The sequence below is a fragment of the Leucoraja erinacea genome, chromosome 5 (assembly GCF_028641065.1).
Source record: "Leucoraja erinacea ecotype New England chromosome 5, Leri_hhj_1, whole genome shotgun sequence".
Lineage (NCBI taxonomy): Eukaryota > Metazoa > Chordata > Chondrichthyes > Rajiformes > Rajidae > Leucoraja > Leucoraja erinaceus.
In genome coordinates this window covers 43,037,107-43,053,783 of record NC_073381.1, presented here as the reverse complement: position 1 = coordinate 43,053,783, position 16,677 = coordinate 43,037,107, and the positions used below count along the sequence as shown (strand labels likewise).

At 38.9% G+C, this 16,677-nt stretch overlaps 1 protein-coding gene across 11 annotated transcripts in view; it reads left to right on the top strand.

The window, feature by feature from the left end:
- Positions 1-16,677, top strand: part of dnmt3ab (DNA (cytosine-5-)-methyltransferase 3 alpha b) — a 384,047-nt gene that overhangs the window by 163,059 nt on the left and 204,311 nt on the right. For all 11 annotated transcript variants that reach the window (XR_008723462.1, XR_008723461.1, XM_055635445.1 and 8 more), the window contains one exon: positions 1,327-1,705. Coding sequence is in view for 9 of the 11 variants with exons in the window: in XM_055635445.1 (XP_055491420.1) it covers positions 1,327-1,705 (379 nt within the window). In the remaining 2 variants the exon portion in view is untranslated. The remainder of the gene's footprint in view (positions 1-1,326; positions 1,706-16,677) is intronic.

Sequence of the window (16,677 nt, the reverse complement as noted above, 5' to 3'; positions counted from 1 at the left end):
CTATTTCCGATCAATTCCAGCCTCTCCAAATGCAGATTAATCCTGCCCTAGATTTTTTTCAACAAATTCCATTTCACAGCCATTGGATTTACTGTTTTATAATTATCCAGCTAATCCCAGCTGCCCAGTCATCTGGCACCTCTTATGGCCAGAGAAGATATTAACATTTCAGTCAGGGTCCCAAAGAAGCCGATGTTGCCGTGCATAGGGCAAGAAGATAGATGCTTCAAATGATTTGATAATTTGCAACTGGGAAATCATTTGTTGATAGAAATTGGTCCTACACATTTGTTTAAATAATCCCAAACATTATTCAGAATGTAGAAACAAAGAACTGCGGATGCTGGTTTATACCAAAGATAGAGATGTGGTGCTGGAGTAAAATATTAAGTATTGTGTCATCCAACCGCCCCCCCCCCCCGCCACCCCCATTTGCCTGATAATTGTTCCTTGTCAATGTAGTAGAATTCCTTCTGTTGCTCATAAATTGGGGCTTTGCAGTGTTACCTGCAGTACCTTTGCAGCAGATGTGGGTGACTGTACACTTAAATTAATGTGTCTGTCTAGCGAGGGTACTAAAAGTCACGGAATATTGGACACTTAGTTCTTCTGTGAGCAGTGGGTGGTGAGATAGGTTTCAAATCTCTTCAGCTCTATTCGGGAATGTACATTGTATATAATTTTTCTAATTTGTTTATCATGGGTGTATTTCAATATTTAATTTAATCTACTTGTATTTCATCAGAGTTTTCACGCAGTGGTCATGGTTTACAAAAAGATGTATCAGTTATTTAAGTATTAATATTTCCAATTCTCTGAAAATTAAGTCATATAACTCACCCTCTCCCAGTTTGAAACATGTTAGGCATAATACCAAAATTAATTGGATCCAGCCTAAGTGTTCTGACTTTCTTCCATGGTTCCCAACCAGTGCAAAAGCAAACATTGGGACTGGTCTAAATAAACCAATGCAATAAAAAAAATGACTTCACCAGTAATTCGTGAATGTTCTAAACAAATTAAAACACTGTCACTTCCTGAATGTTTTTTGATTACTTTCTATTTAAATGCCTTTTCCATTGGAAGTACTAACTATTGCTGTATTAAAAATAAATGTATCTGTGAAAATGGTTCAAGCAACACGATGATAGAGTTTTTCTTCAAAAGAATATATCAATCTAAACGTTACCATCTTGAGTCAGTGGATTGCACAAAATTATAAATATCCATAGTTCTATTGGGAAAAAAAAATCTCCAGGAACACAGTCAAAACGTATGCTTTGAAAAATTCAATCTGTATTAATACACATGTTTTTCTTTATGTAGGTGGACATCAATGACACTTCCAGTGAAATGGTGCCAGCCCCAAAGTGCCAATCTTCCCAAGCATCGTCAACACAAGTGCACAATGGAGAGGTAGAAATTAAACAACAAGAGATGGGGAACTCACAGCTGACTGGAGAAAAGAATGTTCCTGAAAATGGCGACCGTGGAAGATCTGTCCTTGAGGCTCAGAACTTGAAAGACCAAGAGTCCAATGAAGAAAGCACAAGTCTGGATGGGGACATAGAAATAGATTTGGAGATAGAGAATGGTTGTTACACCCCAAAGTATGGACAGGATTCTGAAAAAGGAGAAAATGAGAAACTGCCATCTGCTCTCAGAAAGAAGTACAAAAAGCGTCAAGTGGAGCCAGCTGAAAAAGGTTTGAACATTTTAATAAATGAACGTGCTTATATCTTCAGCACCATAATTGGACCTCAAAGGACCTATGGGTGCCCATATAAAATCATATCTATCAAATTCATTATTTGCCCAATTCTTTTGAGGTTTGTCAGAGTGTTGTTAAAGGTAGATACAAAATGCTGGAGTAACTCAGCGGGACAGGCAGCATTTCTGGAGAGAAGGAATGGGTGACGTTTCGGGTCGAGACCCTTCTTCTAAAAGGATTGGTAGTAAAGGATTGGCAGTTAAAAGATCTACTCCTTTTTTTCAATGCTACAAAGGTTGTTATACACACTTTAATTTTTCTAAAGCAAAATTGTGCTGGAAATTTAATGTGCTGAGTTGCAAGTAATGTTTGGGAAAATAATGCTTATACGGTTAAGCAATTCTTTGCTAAACTTTGTCCCAGTAGCTTGCGGTGTTGCTACTTGATTTTGACAGTGAATAAATGGGATTTGTTTTCTTGTTCACCACACTCGTTCATCCCAGAACTATTAATCATCAAGCACACACTTCAGTTAAACCATTATGGCTAATTTGTGGGATGGGCTACAGTGTTTGATTATTTGAGAGCTCTTTAACAGTACCATCTGGCCTTTGACCTGCTGGTTGAAAAAATGTGGAGCCTGATTATTCACTTAACAGAAATCCTTTGTTGGTGCCTTTTGCTAAATATTAACACCTAGGTTTGCAAAGAGTCTATTATGACCTCCAATTCTCTCAACCATGTTACTGCATCTATAGTTGAAATAATATTACTCATTTCGTAGGTGATCTGACTATGCACATCAGAATGTTTTTTTTTTCTATTTTACTACGTCATGTATTTGGGAATGATAAAGGAGGTTGTCATGAGAATCTTGTCATTGAATGGCAAGAAGGGCCGAATGGCCTACTCATGCCCCTATTGTCTATTCTTTTTAGCCTGTTGCCAAGATCAGAATCCTGTCTAAACTGAATTGATCTAAAAAATTATGGACAAGGACTTTGCAAGGAAATTAGACCATGCCATCTTCCATTTTTAGTTGTAGCAGATTGGGTACTGGAAAGCGAGACACAATAATGATAATTTCTGGTTCACTTTGTTCTGAAAATTCATCCATTCATCCACGTGTCACTCTTATCTTGTGTGATTTCTTCATCTTATGTCATTCAATTCATGTATTTCTCCCCGCAATATTCTAATTGAGGGACCAGTTGAGATTAAATCAAGTTTTCATAAAAGCAAATATTGCTGGTCACAACTAAATCTTCACAGTGCAGCAATTTCTAAGCCTCTTATTTACCCTTCCATAGCCATAGTTTATATTAGAACTCTGCTTTGTTTGTGAGCTTTACTTCTTTAATTTCATTCAATAGTCTAGATTTATTATTGTTACATGTACCATGATAGTGAAAAGTTTTGTTTTGCTTGCTATCCAAACAGATCAGATATGCCATAGATCAGATATACCATACAATCACCAGGTGGCACCAGCAATGGCTGCCTCGCCAACAGTCTGTCCCTTTCTTCATTGTTTTTTTCTTTGTGTTAAATTTATGTTTTTAGTATTCTTTAGCTTGTTTTATGTGGAGGGTGTGGGAGGGGGTTGGGGGAAACGTTTTCTAATCTCTTACCTCGATGGAGACTCAATTTTTTTCTGTATCGTATTTCTGATACGATACAGTTCCACACTGCGGCCTAACATCGAGGAGTTGGCGGCCTTTGCTGGAGACCCATTTCGAGAGCTCCACCGTGGGACTTTAACATCGCGGAGCTCGCGATCCCTTTGCCAAAGATTGACCTCTGAGCTCTACTGCAGGAGCCTGTGGACTTTTGACATCGCGGAGCTCGTGATCACTTTGACAGGGATCGACCTCTGAGATCTACCGCGGAAACCTGCGGACTTTAACATCGTGGAGCTCATGGTCTCTGGTCTCTGGTTCGGGAATTCCAAACCACAGGAGCTTCGATCGCCCCGACAGATGGTTCAAATGCCCCGAATGCGGGAGAAAAATGAGGGGAAAAGATTAAACTTTTTTGCCTTCCATCACAGTGAGGAATGTGGGGAATCCGCTGTGGCGGATGTTTATGTTAATTTTTATGTAGTTGTGTGTCTTGTTGCTTTTTTAGTATGGCTGTATGGTAATTCGCATTTCACTGTACATTAAAACGTACACATGACAATAAAAGACCTTTGAAACCTTTAAAACTTTTGAATAATCAAACTCATACCATAGATAGAGCATAGGGAAAGATATAGAGTGTAGAATATAGTTATCTGCATGGTAGCACATTGTAGACAAAGTTCAATGTCCAATGGGGTAGAGGTGAATCGGACAGTACCCTATCTTATGGAAGGATCATTCAGAACCCTGATAACAGTCAGGGGACAGATGGTTTTAACCTACCAGTAATGCTCCAAATTGCTGTCAATGTACATCTGCAAAGTGGAATATTATGAATATGAAAGTAGTCTAATGTCACAATGTCAGAAATGCTGTAGTGGCTATGTCATTTGACCACTATCTATATCATGTATTGACAACTCATCTGTACTTGGCAGATTAACATAAAACCTGAGTTTTGCCAGCAGTCTTTTTGGAAAGAGAGAAATTTTAAAGGATTGTGTTGAGTGCAAAATAAAGAATAATGATAGCTTAAACAGATAATATATTTGACGTATTCGATGGCTAAAATAGTTAAAGCAGTGACTAGCAGAGCGATATGGAGTAGGAGGTTTACAGGATTTATTTCTGGTTCTACACAAAATTAACAAATCCGGCAGGCATGGTTATCGGTGTACAATTGACCATCATATAGCGAGGAGAAGGTGTCTTGCTTCCGTCAGTTGAATGTCCTTCAATGACTTTAGCTGGAAATGTCCACATGATGAAATCATGTGAGACGAAAATTGGGCTCAGCTGTGTTAGCGCACGGTGTCAAGTAGACTGTCAAGTTTTGCTCTCTGGTCTGCAAAATGAAGGAATAGTGCATGCTTGAGATGTTGCCAACAGTACTGTGCCAGCAAGGATCCAACATGTTTGAGTGAATCACAGAGCAAATGAAAGAAAGTTGACAAGGAGAAAACAATATCTGTCAAATCTTCCATATTTGCAAAAATAGCAATATCTGCATTATAAATGCTGTACAGATGTTTAGATTGTACTTTCTCATGATATAATCATTGTGATATTGTATGATTTGTTTTGATTTCTGATTGCCTCAAAATATTATACTTTTCCCAATATTTTGCGTTTAGTTTTGTTCTGAAGCTAAGTTACAAACCATTACAATAGGTAAGACAAAGATACGTAGAAGCAGATATGATGGTGGCATTTAAGAGGCTAGATATGCAGTGAATGGATGGATATGGATTATGTGCAGGCAAAGGAGATTAAATTGACATTATATCCAGCACAGACATTGTGGGCTGAATGGCCTGTTCCTGTGCTGTTCTGTTCTATGTTTGCACTATACTTTGCCGTTTCTCGTAAATAATGGTGCAAGCCAGCCTGTTGAAACAAAATGATGTTGTTTCTCAATTTAATGTTGCTGAACAAATCTTGCAAACACTACAATTGCACAAACGGGAAAAAAAAAGGATCAGTTGACTTACTGTCACTGGTTGCACCAGGGAATATAGACCAACATGTTACTTTCTTTTACCTTTCACCACTTTTTATCACCACTCATCTTAAGAGATTATTGTTCGCATTCAGGAGAGAAAGTGTGTTCATCTTTATGAAGGCAAAGCATTGGTCTGGTGTGACAGTGATGTTCACATTTATATAACATGTTAATGTCAGTTAAGGTAGAATGTTATGTAAAACAAACCTTGCACCCTTGAATTCGGGAAGAACAAACATTTACCAAGGCCATGTGAATCAACTGACCTGAAGAGAGGTTTTAATGTAGCTTAGTTTAAACTAATACAGCGTGGAAATAGGTCCTTCGGCCAACGAGTCCTTCCCGATCAGCGATACCCGCATATTAACACTATCCTACACACACTAGAGATGATTACACTCATACCAAGCTAATTAACCTACAAACCTGTATGTCTTTGGAGTGTGGGAAGAAACCGAAGATCTCAGAAAACGCAAGCGGCCACGGGTAGAATGGACAAACTCTATACAGACAGCCCCCGTAGTCGGGATTGAGCCCAGGTCTCCGGCGATGCAAGGCAGCAACTCTACCGTGTTGCCCGTTTTGTGCAGAATGTAACCATACTGTGCCGGTTCCTGTGACAATACAAGAGTTCAAGCAGAAAACGTGCTTGAAGGGACCGTTTTGAGCAGTCTGAAACAAAAAAAAATCTGAAATGAATACTATTTCCACAGGATCAATGTTAAAATATTATGCAGCTGATTTTGTGGCAGAGTTATGTTGGTGGCAGCAAGAACCTGACACAAACCACGTATAACGATGTAACTGATGCCGTTACAGTGGAGCAGGAAGCATAGGTGGGAATAACTGCAATTATCCAGTGTCACGTTCTACTGTCATAATTATTGTAATGAAATTGGTTAAAAAAATTCAAGCCCATCATAACATTAATTTTTTTTTTAAACCTTGAAAGACTTCTGAAAAGTTTGTGCTTCCACAGAAAACGACACTCTGAACGAGAAGATAGGTGATTGCAGTCAGTGTCAATGGAAAAGTTAAAGCAGGAGATTTATTACGTCAAATAAGGAGAGAATGGAGGACTGGAGGAAAATGAGTGTTACGTATGCCTTACCACGCATCTATTGTTTGTGAATCTGATTACAGTATAAACACTTCCAATATGTGCTCATAACAGAAAAGTCACTTGCATCAACAACACAAATGTCATGTGAACTGAAATCTATTAATAACATCATCAACCTGAAATGATGTCAGTCTTATCAGGTAAATAGGTTATTGCAATACTGGTGACAAATAGGATGCTCATACTATTCTCATGTCAACTCCGAAATTAGGTGTTTACTAAAGAGAAATATTTTGAGCCAGTTCATGAAAAATACTGAAATGTTCATGTCTTAAATGGAAAACACCACGTTAAACTTGAAAGTTCAGCAGAAGTTCTATTTGCAGTGACTAGTTGGCTCACATGCAGTTTGGAGTAGTTCCAGTTAATCCCAGAATGATGAAAGGGAGATCATCAAACCTTAAATGGCTACTTACAGGGGACCATACAAGGAGTCACAATATATTCACTAAAATAAAATCATACTGTGCTGCTTATTACAGAATGTGCCAAGGGACATATTCAAGTTCTTAATGCCTCACAAAGAAAAACAAATCCAACTACTCTGAGCTCGATGGCCAATGTTACTTCTGTTTAAAATTTATATCTGGAAGAATTGAGGGACTCCCGGGTGGTCGAGCTTGATCCTTAATTTACAAATGGCTTAATACACAATTTCTCCTTTATAAGATTATGTAAATTGTCTTAAGTTTCCAAAATATGCGTTGTAAAAATTATAAAGAAAAACATGGGGAATAATGCAGATCTTGGAAAACTGAAATGTGGAAAGAGATTATTGGAAGTACACAGAAGTTGAATCAGCATTTGCACAAATAGAATGCATGTCAAGGGAATTGTTTAATTTGCCAACAGTAACCATTGGAAAATATTAAACAGATAATGTTGAAATCTTTTGCTTGGCTAGGCTTCTGAAAACATAGGATTCAATAAAAAGGGTGCTTATAGAAAGAAATCCACAGTAAATAAATCAAACCAATAGCGTAAATTGGTTTCAGAAGTTCTTCTTGTGGAACTTTCATATACTGTAGCTTAAAATGTAACTGCTACAATGCTTCAATCCGTGAGCAAATGATTTCTGCCAGGGCAAATTTACTTGGGAGCTTTTTGTTTTTGTGGGAAGTGCCCTGACAATTTGCTTCCAAAGCATAGCTTGATATTTCTGTTACTTTCTGATGAGTGACACAGTCAGAAATTACCTGTTTTCATTATTTTGTCCTGAATTGTAACAGGGATTTGCTCTGTTACAATTCGGAGCAAAATCATTTGCAAGTTTGGGGCAACTTTTAAAAAGCGACTCCTTTCAAAATATAGCCCTTTAGCAGTAGAAATGTGATTACCTCAGTTTGAAACAATTACAGTGCCCTCCATATGTTTGGGACACATGGTTTCACAGGCATTTGTAATTGCTCAAGTGTGTTTAATTGCCTCCTTAATGCAGGTTAAAGGGAGCTCTCAGCACCTCGTCTTTCCATAGTCTTTGGAAACTTTTATTGCAGTTTATCAACATGGGGACCAAAGTTGTGCCAATGGAAGTCAAGGAAACCACTATGAGACTGAGAAACAAGAATAAAACTGTTAGAGACATCAGCCAAACCTTCGTCTTACCAAAATCAACTGTTTGTAACGTCATTAAGAAGAAAGAGAGCACTGTTGAGCTTACTAATCGCAAAGGGACTGGCAGGCCAAGGAAGACCTCCACAGCTGATGACAGAAGAATTCTCTCTATAATAAAGAAAAAAACCCAAACACCTGTCCGACAGATCAGAAACACTCTTCAGGGGTCAGGTGTGGATTTGTCAATGACCACGGTCTGCAGAAGACTTCATGAACAGAAATACAGAGGCCACACTGCAAGATGCAAACCACTGGTTAGCCGCAAAAATAGGATGGCCAGGTTACAGTTTGCCAAGAAGTACTTAAAAGAGCATCACAGTTCTGGAAAAAGGTCTTGTGGACAGATGAGATGAAGATTAACTTTTATCAGAGCGATGGCAAGAGCAATGTCTGAAGGAGAGAAGGAACTGCCCAAAATCCAATGCATACCACCTCATCTGTGAAACACGGTGGTGGGGGTGTTGTGGCATGGGCTGCTGAAGGTACTGGCTCACATATCTTCATTGATGATACAACTGCTGATGGTAGTAGCATAATGAATTCTGAAGTGTATAGACACACCCTATCTGCACATCAGGTTCAAACAAATGCTTCAAAACTCATTGACCGGCGGTTCACATTCAAAGATCCCAAACATACTGCTGAAGCAACAAAGGAGCTTTTCAATTTGTGAGTGGCCAAGTCAATCACCCGATGTGAACCCAATTGAGCATGCCTTTTATATGCTGAAGAGAAAACTGAAGGGGAATAGCCCCCAAAACAAGCATAAGCTGCCACACAAAATGGCTGCTAAACAGGGCCTGGACAGGGACGGACACTCGGGATGGGACGGGGATGGCCCCTGTAGCAATTCAACAGCGCCCACAGTGCCAGAGACCCGGGCTCAATCCTAACCATGGACGAAACGCAGGTCTGCTCACACAGCAACTCAGCTGCCGAGAATGTCTCTCCCAGTCTCCAACTCTCATCTACCCCCTCTCTCTCTCGCTGTTACATCCCGCTCTCCTGCTACCTGGCACCCCCCGTTCCTCAGATTAATATGTTTTGACACATAAATTATGAATAAAGATAAAATATTTCAAACACAAGTAATATTTTCTTATTCCAGTAGCAAACACATTAAGGATTAAATGAAAATAATAAGTTCTTTAACTTTTTGAATATCCCATAATTGCAGATTAATGAACTGAACTAGAACTGGGACTGTGTAAGTAGTGTGTGAACAGCAGAACAAAAAAGGAAGCTATTCTAGAATTCTAGATTAATTAATTGGTAGAATAGTTAACAATTTATACACAGTTTATACAGCCAGTGCTTCGTTCATTTTATCTTTATCAGAAATGACCTTTGACAAATCCCATGATTCCTTGCATTTTCGAAATACCGAACTCAATCATTTGCAAGTTTGGGGCAACTTTTAAAAAGCGACTCCTTTCAATATTTAGCCCTTTATCAGTAGAAATGTGATTACCTCAGTTTGAAATAATTACTGTTTCATGTGACTTCATCCTGCCGAATAGTTTAATACCAATTTAAATGACTATGTTTGGATTTGGTTAACAGAAAACAAAAAGCTGGTAGTCTTCCTTTTAATGATTCACTGAATTTAAGGCAAAGATCATTTAGAAATAATAAGGTTTTGTTGTGGTACTTTGGTTTTAGAGCTAAGTATTATAGTAGGTCATCCAAATAGTGCCCTGTAGTGCTAAATTTACTTTGAGGGAAAATCAATCTTTTACATCCCTAAATAGCTATTCAAGGCAGGTTTTGAAGTTTTCATTATATTGGAAGCACATATTGCTTTGGTTTTTTTTAACAAAAATAAAAAACCTGAGTGTTAGAGCAAGTGTTTCATTGAACATGTGATATAGCTGTAAGCACTTTATTGAAGAATAAAGAAGTGCAGAGGAAATTTCCACATACACATGTTGACTATAATATCAATGGTGAAGGAGCACACTGATAACAAAGAGACCAAGGTTTAACATTGAGGAGTCAGACAACAGGGTAATGAGCCCTTTGAGTTCCAAAGTTGGATCCACCCTCAGAATGGAAATACATGTTTCTCAAATCCCCTCTAAATATCTTACTCCTTTGTGTCCTCTCTTCACACCCCTACTTACTTTATTTTTAAGTTCCCCTGAACATTCTGTTGGAGCCTCACCTGCATTTACAGTATAATTTTCCAAATGACCTTATCCTTTTGGGTCATGTCTCTCTTGACACATAATATAAATCAGAATAAGATATTTCTGTTAAGATTTTGTTAACAATTCTATCCTGGTAATTTTTCTTGGCTATGCAATTTCATCTTTTGAGTGCTAATAATCCATTGCAGCTGACAAAATATTCTCATGTCCTTTAAACATAGAAACATTGCTATTTACAGCACTGAGACCATGGTGTTCATGCCATCTGTAAAAGAGGCATTTAAACAAATCCTATTTTCCATTTATAGTTAACAACCATGAACCTTTATGGGCATCAAGAGCTCATCCAATTACTTAATAACTATGGCTATCTGGCTTCCCACCCTATCAAACAGCTAATCCCAGACTCTCACTGCTCTCCAGATGAAAATATTTTTGCAACTCTACTTTAGGACTATGCTTCTCAGGTGCTGATCTCTCCACAAAGGGGCTTAATTAAACTTCAATCATATCATACATCCCACCAAATCTCCCCTTGGAAGCTGCCGTTCCAAAATAAACAACCCCAGATTAGCCAAATCCAAAGCCAGATCATTAGCCAAGTTTTCCTTGTGACTAAACTTCTCCATTTTTGGCAACATTTTCTTAAATCATCTCTGTTTACTCTACAGTACAATTTTCAGATTGTGATGAGAACTTTATGCAGTATTGTAATATTTTTCATTTTTTATACAACTATAACATGATTAACCTTTTATGTACCATAACCGATAAAAGGAAAGATCCCATACATCGCCTCGACTGCTGTATTTGTCAGTCCTGTTCTTGTCCAGGATCATTAGGATCCTCGAGGTCAAGGTCACTCGTCTTTTAAAACTTTCTATCAAACTATAATTATTGTGCGTTTCTGTGCCTTGCTGGTCCTTGTTTGTCCTGCTCAAATGTATTACCTCAGACCTGTTCACTTTTTTGCCCACTTAACCATCCATTGATATATTTCTGGACTCAGCAGCCATCATCCTCATCATCAACCACACAGTCAATGGCAATTGTAAACTTCTAAATTATAACCTCTGCATTTAGGACTGAGATGAGGAAAAACTTTTTCACCCAGAGAGTTGCGAATCTGTGGAATTCTCTGTCACAGAGGCAGTGGAGGCCAATTCACTGGATATTTTTCAAGAGATAGTTGGATTTAGCTATTTGGGCTCACAGAATCAAGGGATGTGGGGAGAAAGCAGGAACAGGTTACTGATTTTGGATGATCAACCATGATTATATTGGCTCGAAGGGCTGAATGGCCTTCTCCTGCACCTATTTTCTATGTTTCTGTTTAACTCCCAAATTATTTAGAGCTTCCAGAAAAACCAAGGAACATTGCATAACATTATATAAATCATCCTTTCTGTCATTGTTGAGTATTTTCATTTGCTTCCTTCAGCTGAGCAGCAAAGTTTGGATCTAAATTTCCTTTGGTTATCCTTTTACTTTCCTGATTATTTTACCAATATTCTGTCAGGGTTACGTACAAAATTCTGACATGACTCAACCATCTGGATACCAAGAGGATATTACTCCTGGTTGGTGGGTCTAGAACTACTGGCCAATGATAGGGTAGAACATAGGACTGAGATGAAAATTATTCACAAGAATGTTATTGGAACTAGAGGATTATGAGGAGATTAGGAGAAGTTTGGGCCTTTTTCTCCCTGGAGACTGAGGGACCTGGCATGACTCTATATTTAAGAAGAAGGTAGAGATCTCCAGGCACAAAAGCATCACAATGTATGAGGAGAAATTTGAATATGGTCTTCAGATACGAGGATCAGCTAAAATCATATTGACTGGCAGAGCAGCATTGAAGGGACCAATGGCCAACTGCATTATTTTTAATGTCCATTTCCATACAGGACATTTTGAAACTTAATTGAATGCAGAGCAAAGCAGGTGCAATGCATTCATTGCCCTTCAGTGTTACCTATTGAGTGGTCTGGTTGAATTTCTGGGCTGATATGAGGCTTGGGGGAAGGTGGGTTGGGTATTATTTGTTAATGTAGTCAATGGGGGATGGATGTAGTGATTGGAACTATGGTGAGATGGGGAACTGTAAAACCACGAGCAAAACACGATGTGCTGGAGTAACTGAGCAGGTCAGTCAGCTCCTGTGGAGGACTTGGACAGTTGACGTTTCTGGTTGGGACCCTTCTTCAGACGGTTAAAAGTATGGGTCTTACCTTGGTCATATCCCAGTCAAGTGTCATGCTGCGAAGACTTGCTTATCCCAATTGTTTGCAATGATGGTCCTTTCTATGACAAATTTGTATCATTTCTCCAGAGATTCATAAGAAGAATGAATTGGCATTGACAACAAATTCTCAAGTGCAACTCATGCCAGGAAAAGATAATACAAATTTCTGGTGTGATAAAAAACTATCTATAAATGGTTATCACATTTCCCTCTGTATTTTCTTTTACTGAGCGCCATGCAATCTCATCGTCTATATTAACTCGAAGGTAGACAAAAATGCTGGAAAAATTCAGCAGGTGAGGCAGCATCTATGAAGCGAAGGAAATAGGCAACGTTTCGGGTCGAGACTCTTCTTCAGACTGTATTAACTCTACTGCTGTAAATGACTGCTTCACAGAGGTTAATGGTAAGAAGACAGAAAGGAGAATTGATGGGCATGTCTGAGAAAGAACACATTATGGGATATAAGGAATTAAGAATCGGGTGGAATGGGATGAATGGGATTATTCCCTTGGAAGCCAGGATCGACCTGACTGAAGGCCAGCTGCAGTGTGTGTGTTCACAATTATAAAAATAACAAATTATATACTTTGTTTCAAGCACTTTAAGCACTTGTGCCTACAATCTGCTTTACTTTCCTCCCTCAACACTTGCATGTGTTATCAGTGGCTCTCAGTTGAAGTTTAAACATTGTAGCAGCAAAAAGTAAACCTCCTGATAAACATTGTTTTATCCGCTTTGAGGCAGCGTTGCCCAAGAGAAACAATGGTAAATTCAAGTAACATTTTTGTATTGCATGAGCATTGTTTCACAAAAGGCAGGCATGTGGTGAGAGGTAGATTCTCCTCACCGTGAACTATATTTGGTGTCAAATACTTACTTTCGTGCTGATTTGAGGTTTAGCTTGAACTTTGCATATTCTTGTTATCTGCCTGACTGAATGTTTAAAAGACCGTTAAACCTTTTATTAGGCTACATTTCTTGTGTTATTGATTTACAGAGTGTCACAATGACAAATACCAGTATGGAGCAAAATGGTTTGATTTACTCAAGTCTAGTTTAAGTGCCTTTATCAGTTTTAAACATGAAAAAAAACACAAAGTGCTGGAGTAACTCAGTGGGTCGGGCAGCATCTCTGGAGAACATGAATAAACGTTGTTTCAGGTTGGGGACTTTAGTTCATGTACTTTGTGCTCATAACAGGAAAATATTTCAGAGTTTATAATTTTTCCACACAGCCAGCATATCATAATAAACATATTTCCTGTAGCAGTGGATTGTCTAGCAGGCACTTTTATATGCTATTTGCTTCAATCACCTTGTTACCCTGCTAATGTCTGAGGAAGATGGTTCCAGTAAGTCGTCTTTAAGCATGCATGTTAAAGCGGCAGTGTGGCAGAGTGGTAGAGTTGCAGCCTTACAGCAAATGCAGCGCCCGGCAACCCGGGTTCGATCCAGACCACGGGTGCTGTCTGTACTGAGTATGTTAGTTCTCCCCTTGACCTGCGTGGGTTTTCTCCAAGATCTTCGGTTTCCTCCCACACTCCAAAGACGTACAGGTATGTTGGTTAATTGGCTTGATAAATGTAAAAATTGTCCCTTATGTGTGTAGGATAGTGTTAATATGTGGGGGTCACTGGTCGGTAGGTCAAAGGGCCTGTTTCCGCGCTGTATCTCTAAACTAAAGTAAACTAAACTAAAACTGCATCTGCTTTTTACGCAGCTTGTGTTCAGGCCTCTTTTATTCACGTAATTTATAATCAGGATGGAGTTGGGTCTCAGCTGCTTTCATTGAAATCTTGTGGCCCTGAACTCTGGCTATCCCTATCTCTCACATTGGCTCAGATACTATACTCCTGAAGATGCTGCTTCTGGAGCTGCTCTCATCCCGAGGTTGGCAGCAAGAAGTGACACTTGGTTATGGATGTTCGTTGCTCGATTGTAGATAAGAAGATGCTTGAACTGAGGGTGAAATGATTGATTTTTTTCAGCTTTTATGGATGAAGAGACTGTGATTGATTTATATAAAATGCATTTAGGGAATCAGTTTGTGGCACATTTTGTGCTCAGTGGTGGTGTTTAATCAAATAGCACAGAGAAAGCACAATGTTCTTTAAGTCAGACAGCATCCATGGAGAACAGTTTATACATGAGCTCAATGATATCATCAGGTAGGAAATGTAGATTGAACATTTTTTTCCGAGATGTAGGGAAAGTGGTCGTGGAGAAGAGGACATAAGGGAAGGTCAACAATATGGTGCGGATGAAGAGAGATTAAATGATAGAAGTGATGGAGCCAGCGACAGAGCCAGCAACCAACAAAACATAGGTCTGCAAAAGACGTAAATAGCAAAAAGCGAACGGATGAAATTATGCAAAAACATCGATCACAAAATGTAAATTCACACCTTTTTTTGTAGGGCAACAAATTGTTTTAACATGTTCCATACACATGATATGCAGACATGTATCTGGGAATGCAGGGCAGTGGTCATCTGTGGCAATTCATTTTACAATATGGTGTGACTTGTATAAAACGAATTTTCTCATGCATAACTCAAAAACGGCACCACCCGCTCATAGAAGCAGGCCCTCAAGACGAATACTTACAAAATTCTTAAGGGGTTGGACAGGCTAGATGCAGGAAGATTATTCCCGATGTTGGGGAAGTCCAGGACAAGGGGTCACAGTTTAAGGATAAAGGGGTTTTTTTAGGACCGAGATGAGAAAAATATTTTTCACACAGAGAGTGGTGAATCTGTGGAATTCTCTGCCACAGAAGGTAGTTGAGGCCAGTTCATTGGCTATATTTAAGAGGGAGTTAGATGTGGCCCTTGTGACTAAAGATATCAGGGGGTATGGAGAGAAGGCAGGTACAGGATACTGAGTTGGATGACCAGCCATGATCATATTGAATGGCGGTGCAGGCTCGAAGGGCCGAATGGCCTACTCCTGCACCTATTTTCTATGTTTCTATGTTTTTGCAAACTACGGGCTATGGATCCACTGCAGGTGGATACCAATTTCATTTTCTCTTTGCACTGCCCACCAACCTGGCTTCCGTCTTTTGAACCGCAGTCTCACCACCCCCGCATGTTGTTTTTAAGCTCCTTTGACTGTATTTCCCCCACACCCCCTCAATCTAATATACATGAATGACCTGGATCTGGATGAGGGATTCAAGATCATGAAGATCACAGATGGCAGTAAGATTGGCAGAGCTGTTAACAGTGTGGAAGGAAATCTGAGACTTCAATGAGATATCAATGTGTTGTTGAAATGGGCAGAAGAATGTCAGATTGCGTTTAATCCAGCCAAATGTGGGGGTAATGCATTTTGGGAGTACTAATGAGGCTGGGATTTACACCATGAATGTTAGGGCCTGAGGGAGGATTAAGCAACCTAAGGACCTTTGTGTACAAGACCATAGAACCTCAAAGGTAGCAACAAAAGTAGACAACATGGTTAGTTAGGGGTTACCAACTTTCATTATTTGTGGCATTGAGGACAAAAGTAGGACAATTATGCTCCAACTGTATAAAACCTTGCTCAGATCTCAGCTGAAGTATTATGTGTAGTTCTGGTCGCCAAGGAGTAGGAAGGATATAATTGTGCCTGAGCGGGTTCAGAGGGGATTCACCAGTTTGTTGCTTGGGATGGAGTAGTTTTCATTGTTGTATAAATACATTTGTGATGTAAAGTATCACTTCTTGTCGACTGTTGCATAAATCTGTAATGTATCTGTCTTTATTTTCTGAAGTCTCCGTTCAGTATATTGAACATCTTTGTGATTGGCTAAATTGATTGACGCAGATAAAAGGTATCACAGACTGTTACAAAAACAATGGAGAAAAGTGAAGATGTTATCACCATAATTTTAGTGTTCTCCTTGATCATGGAAATGTTGCTAAAGGATTAGAGAATTGCTAGCTTTGCTCAAAAAGGGTGGAAGTAACAAATCAACTAATAATAGACCAGTTAGTTTAACATTATGTTGGCTAGTTATTAAATCAGTTCTGAGCAATATTATAAACCAGACGGACAATTTAAATGTCACTCTGATTATAAGGGAATGGCATGCATGACATACTTGTTCGAATTTTTCAAGGCATTAACAAGGAAGATAAATTAGAAAAGTGAAGTTGATTTGTTTCCACAGATCTGAGCAAAATATTACTTGCAACGGATCAAAAATTTAAAAGCCGTT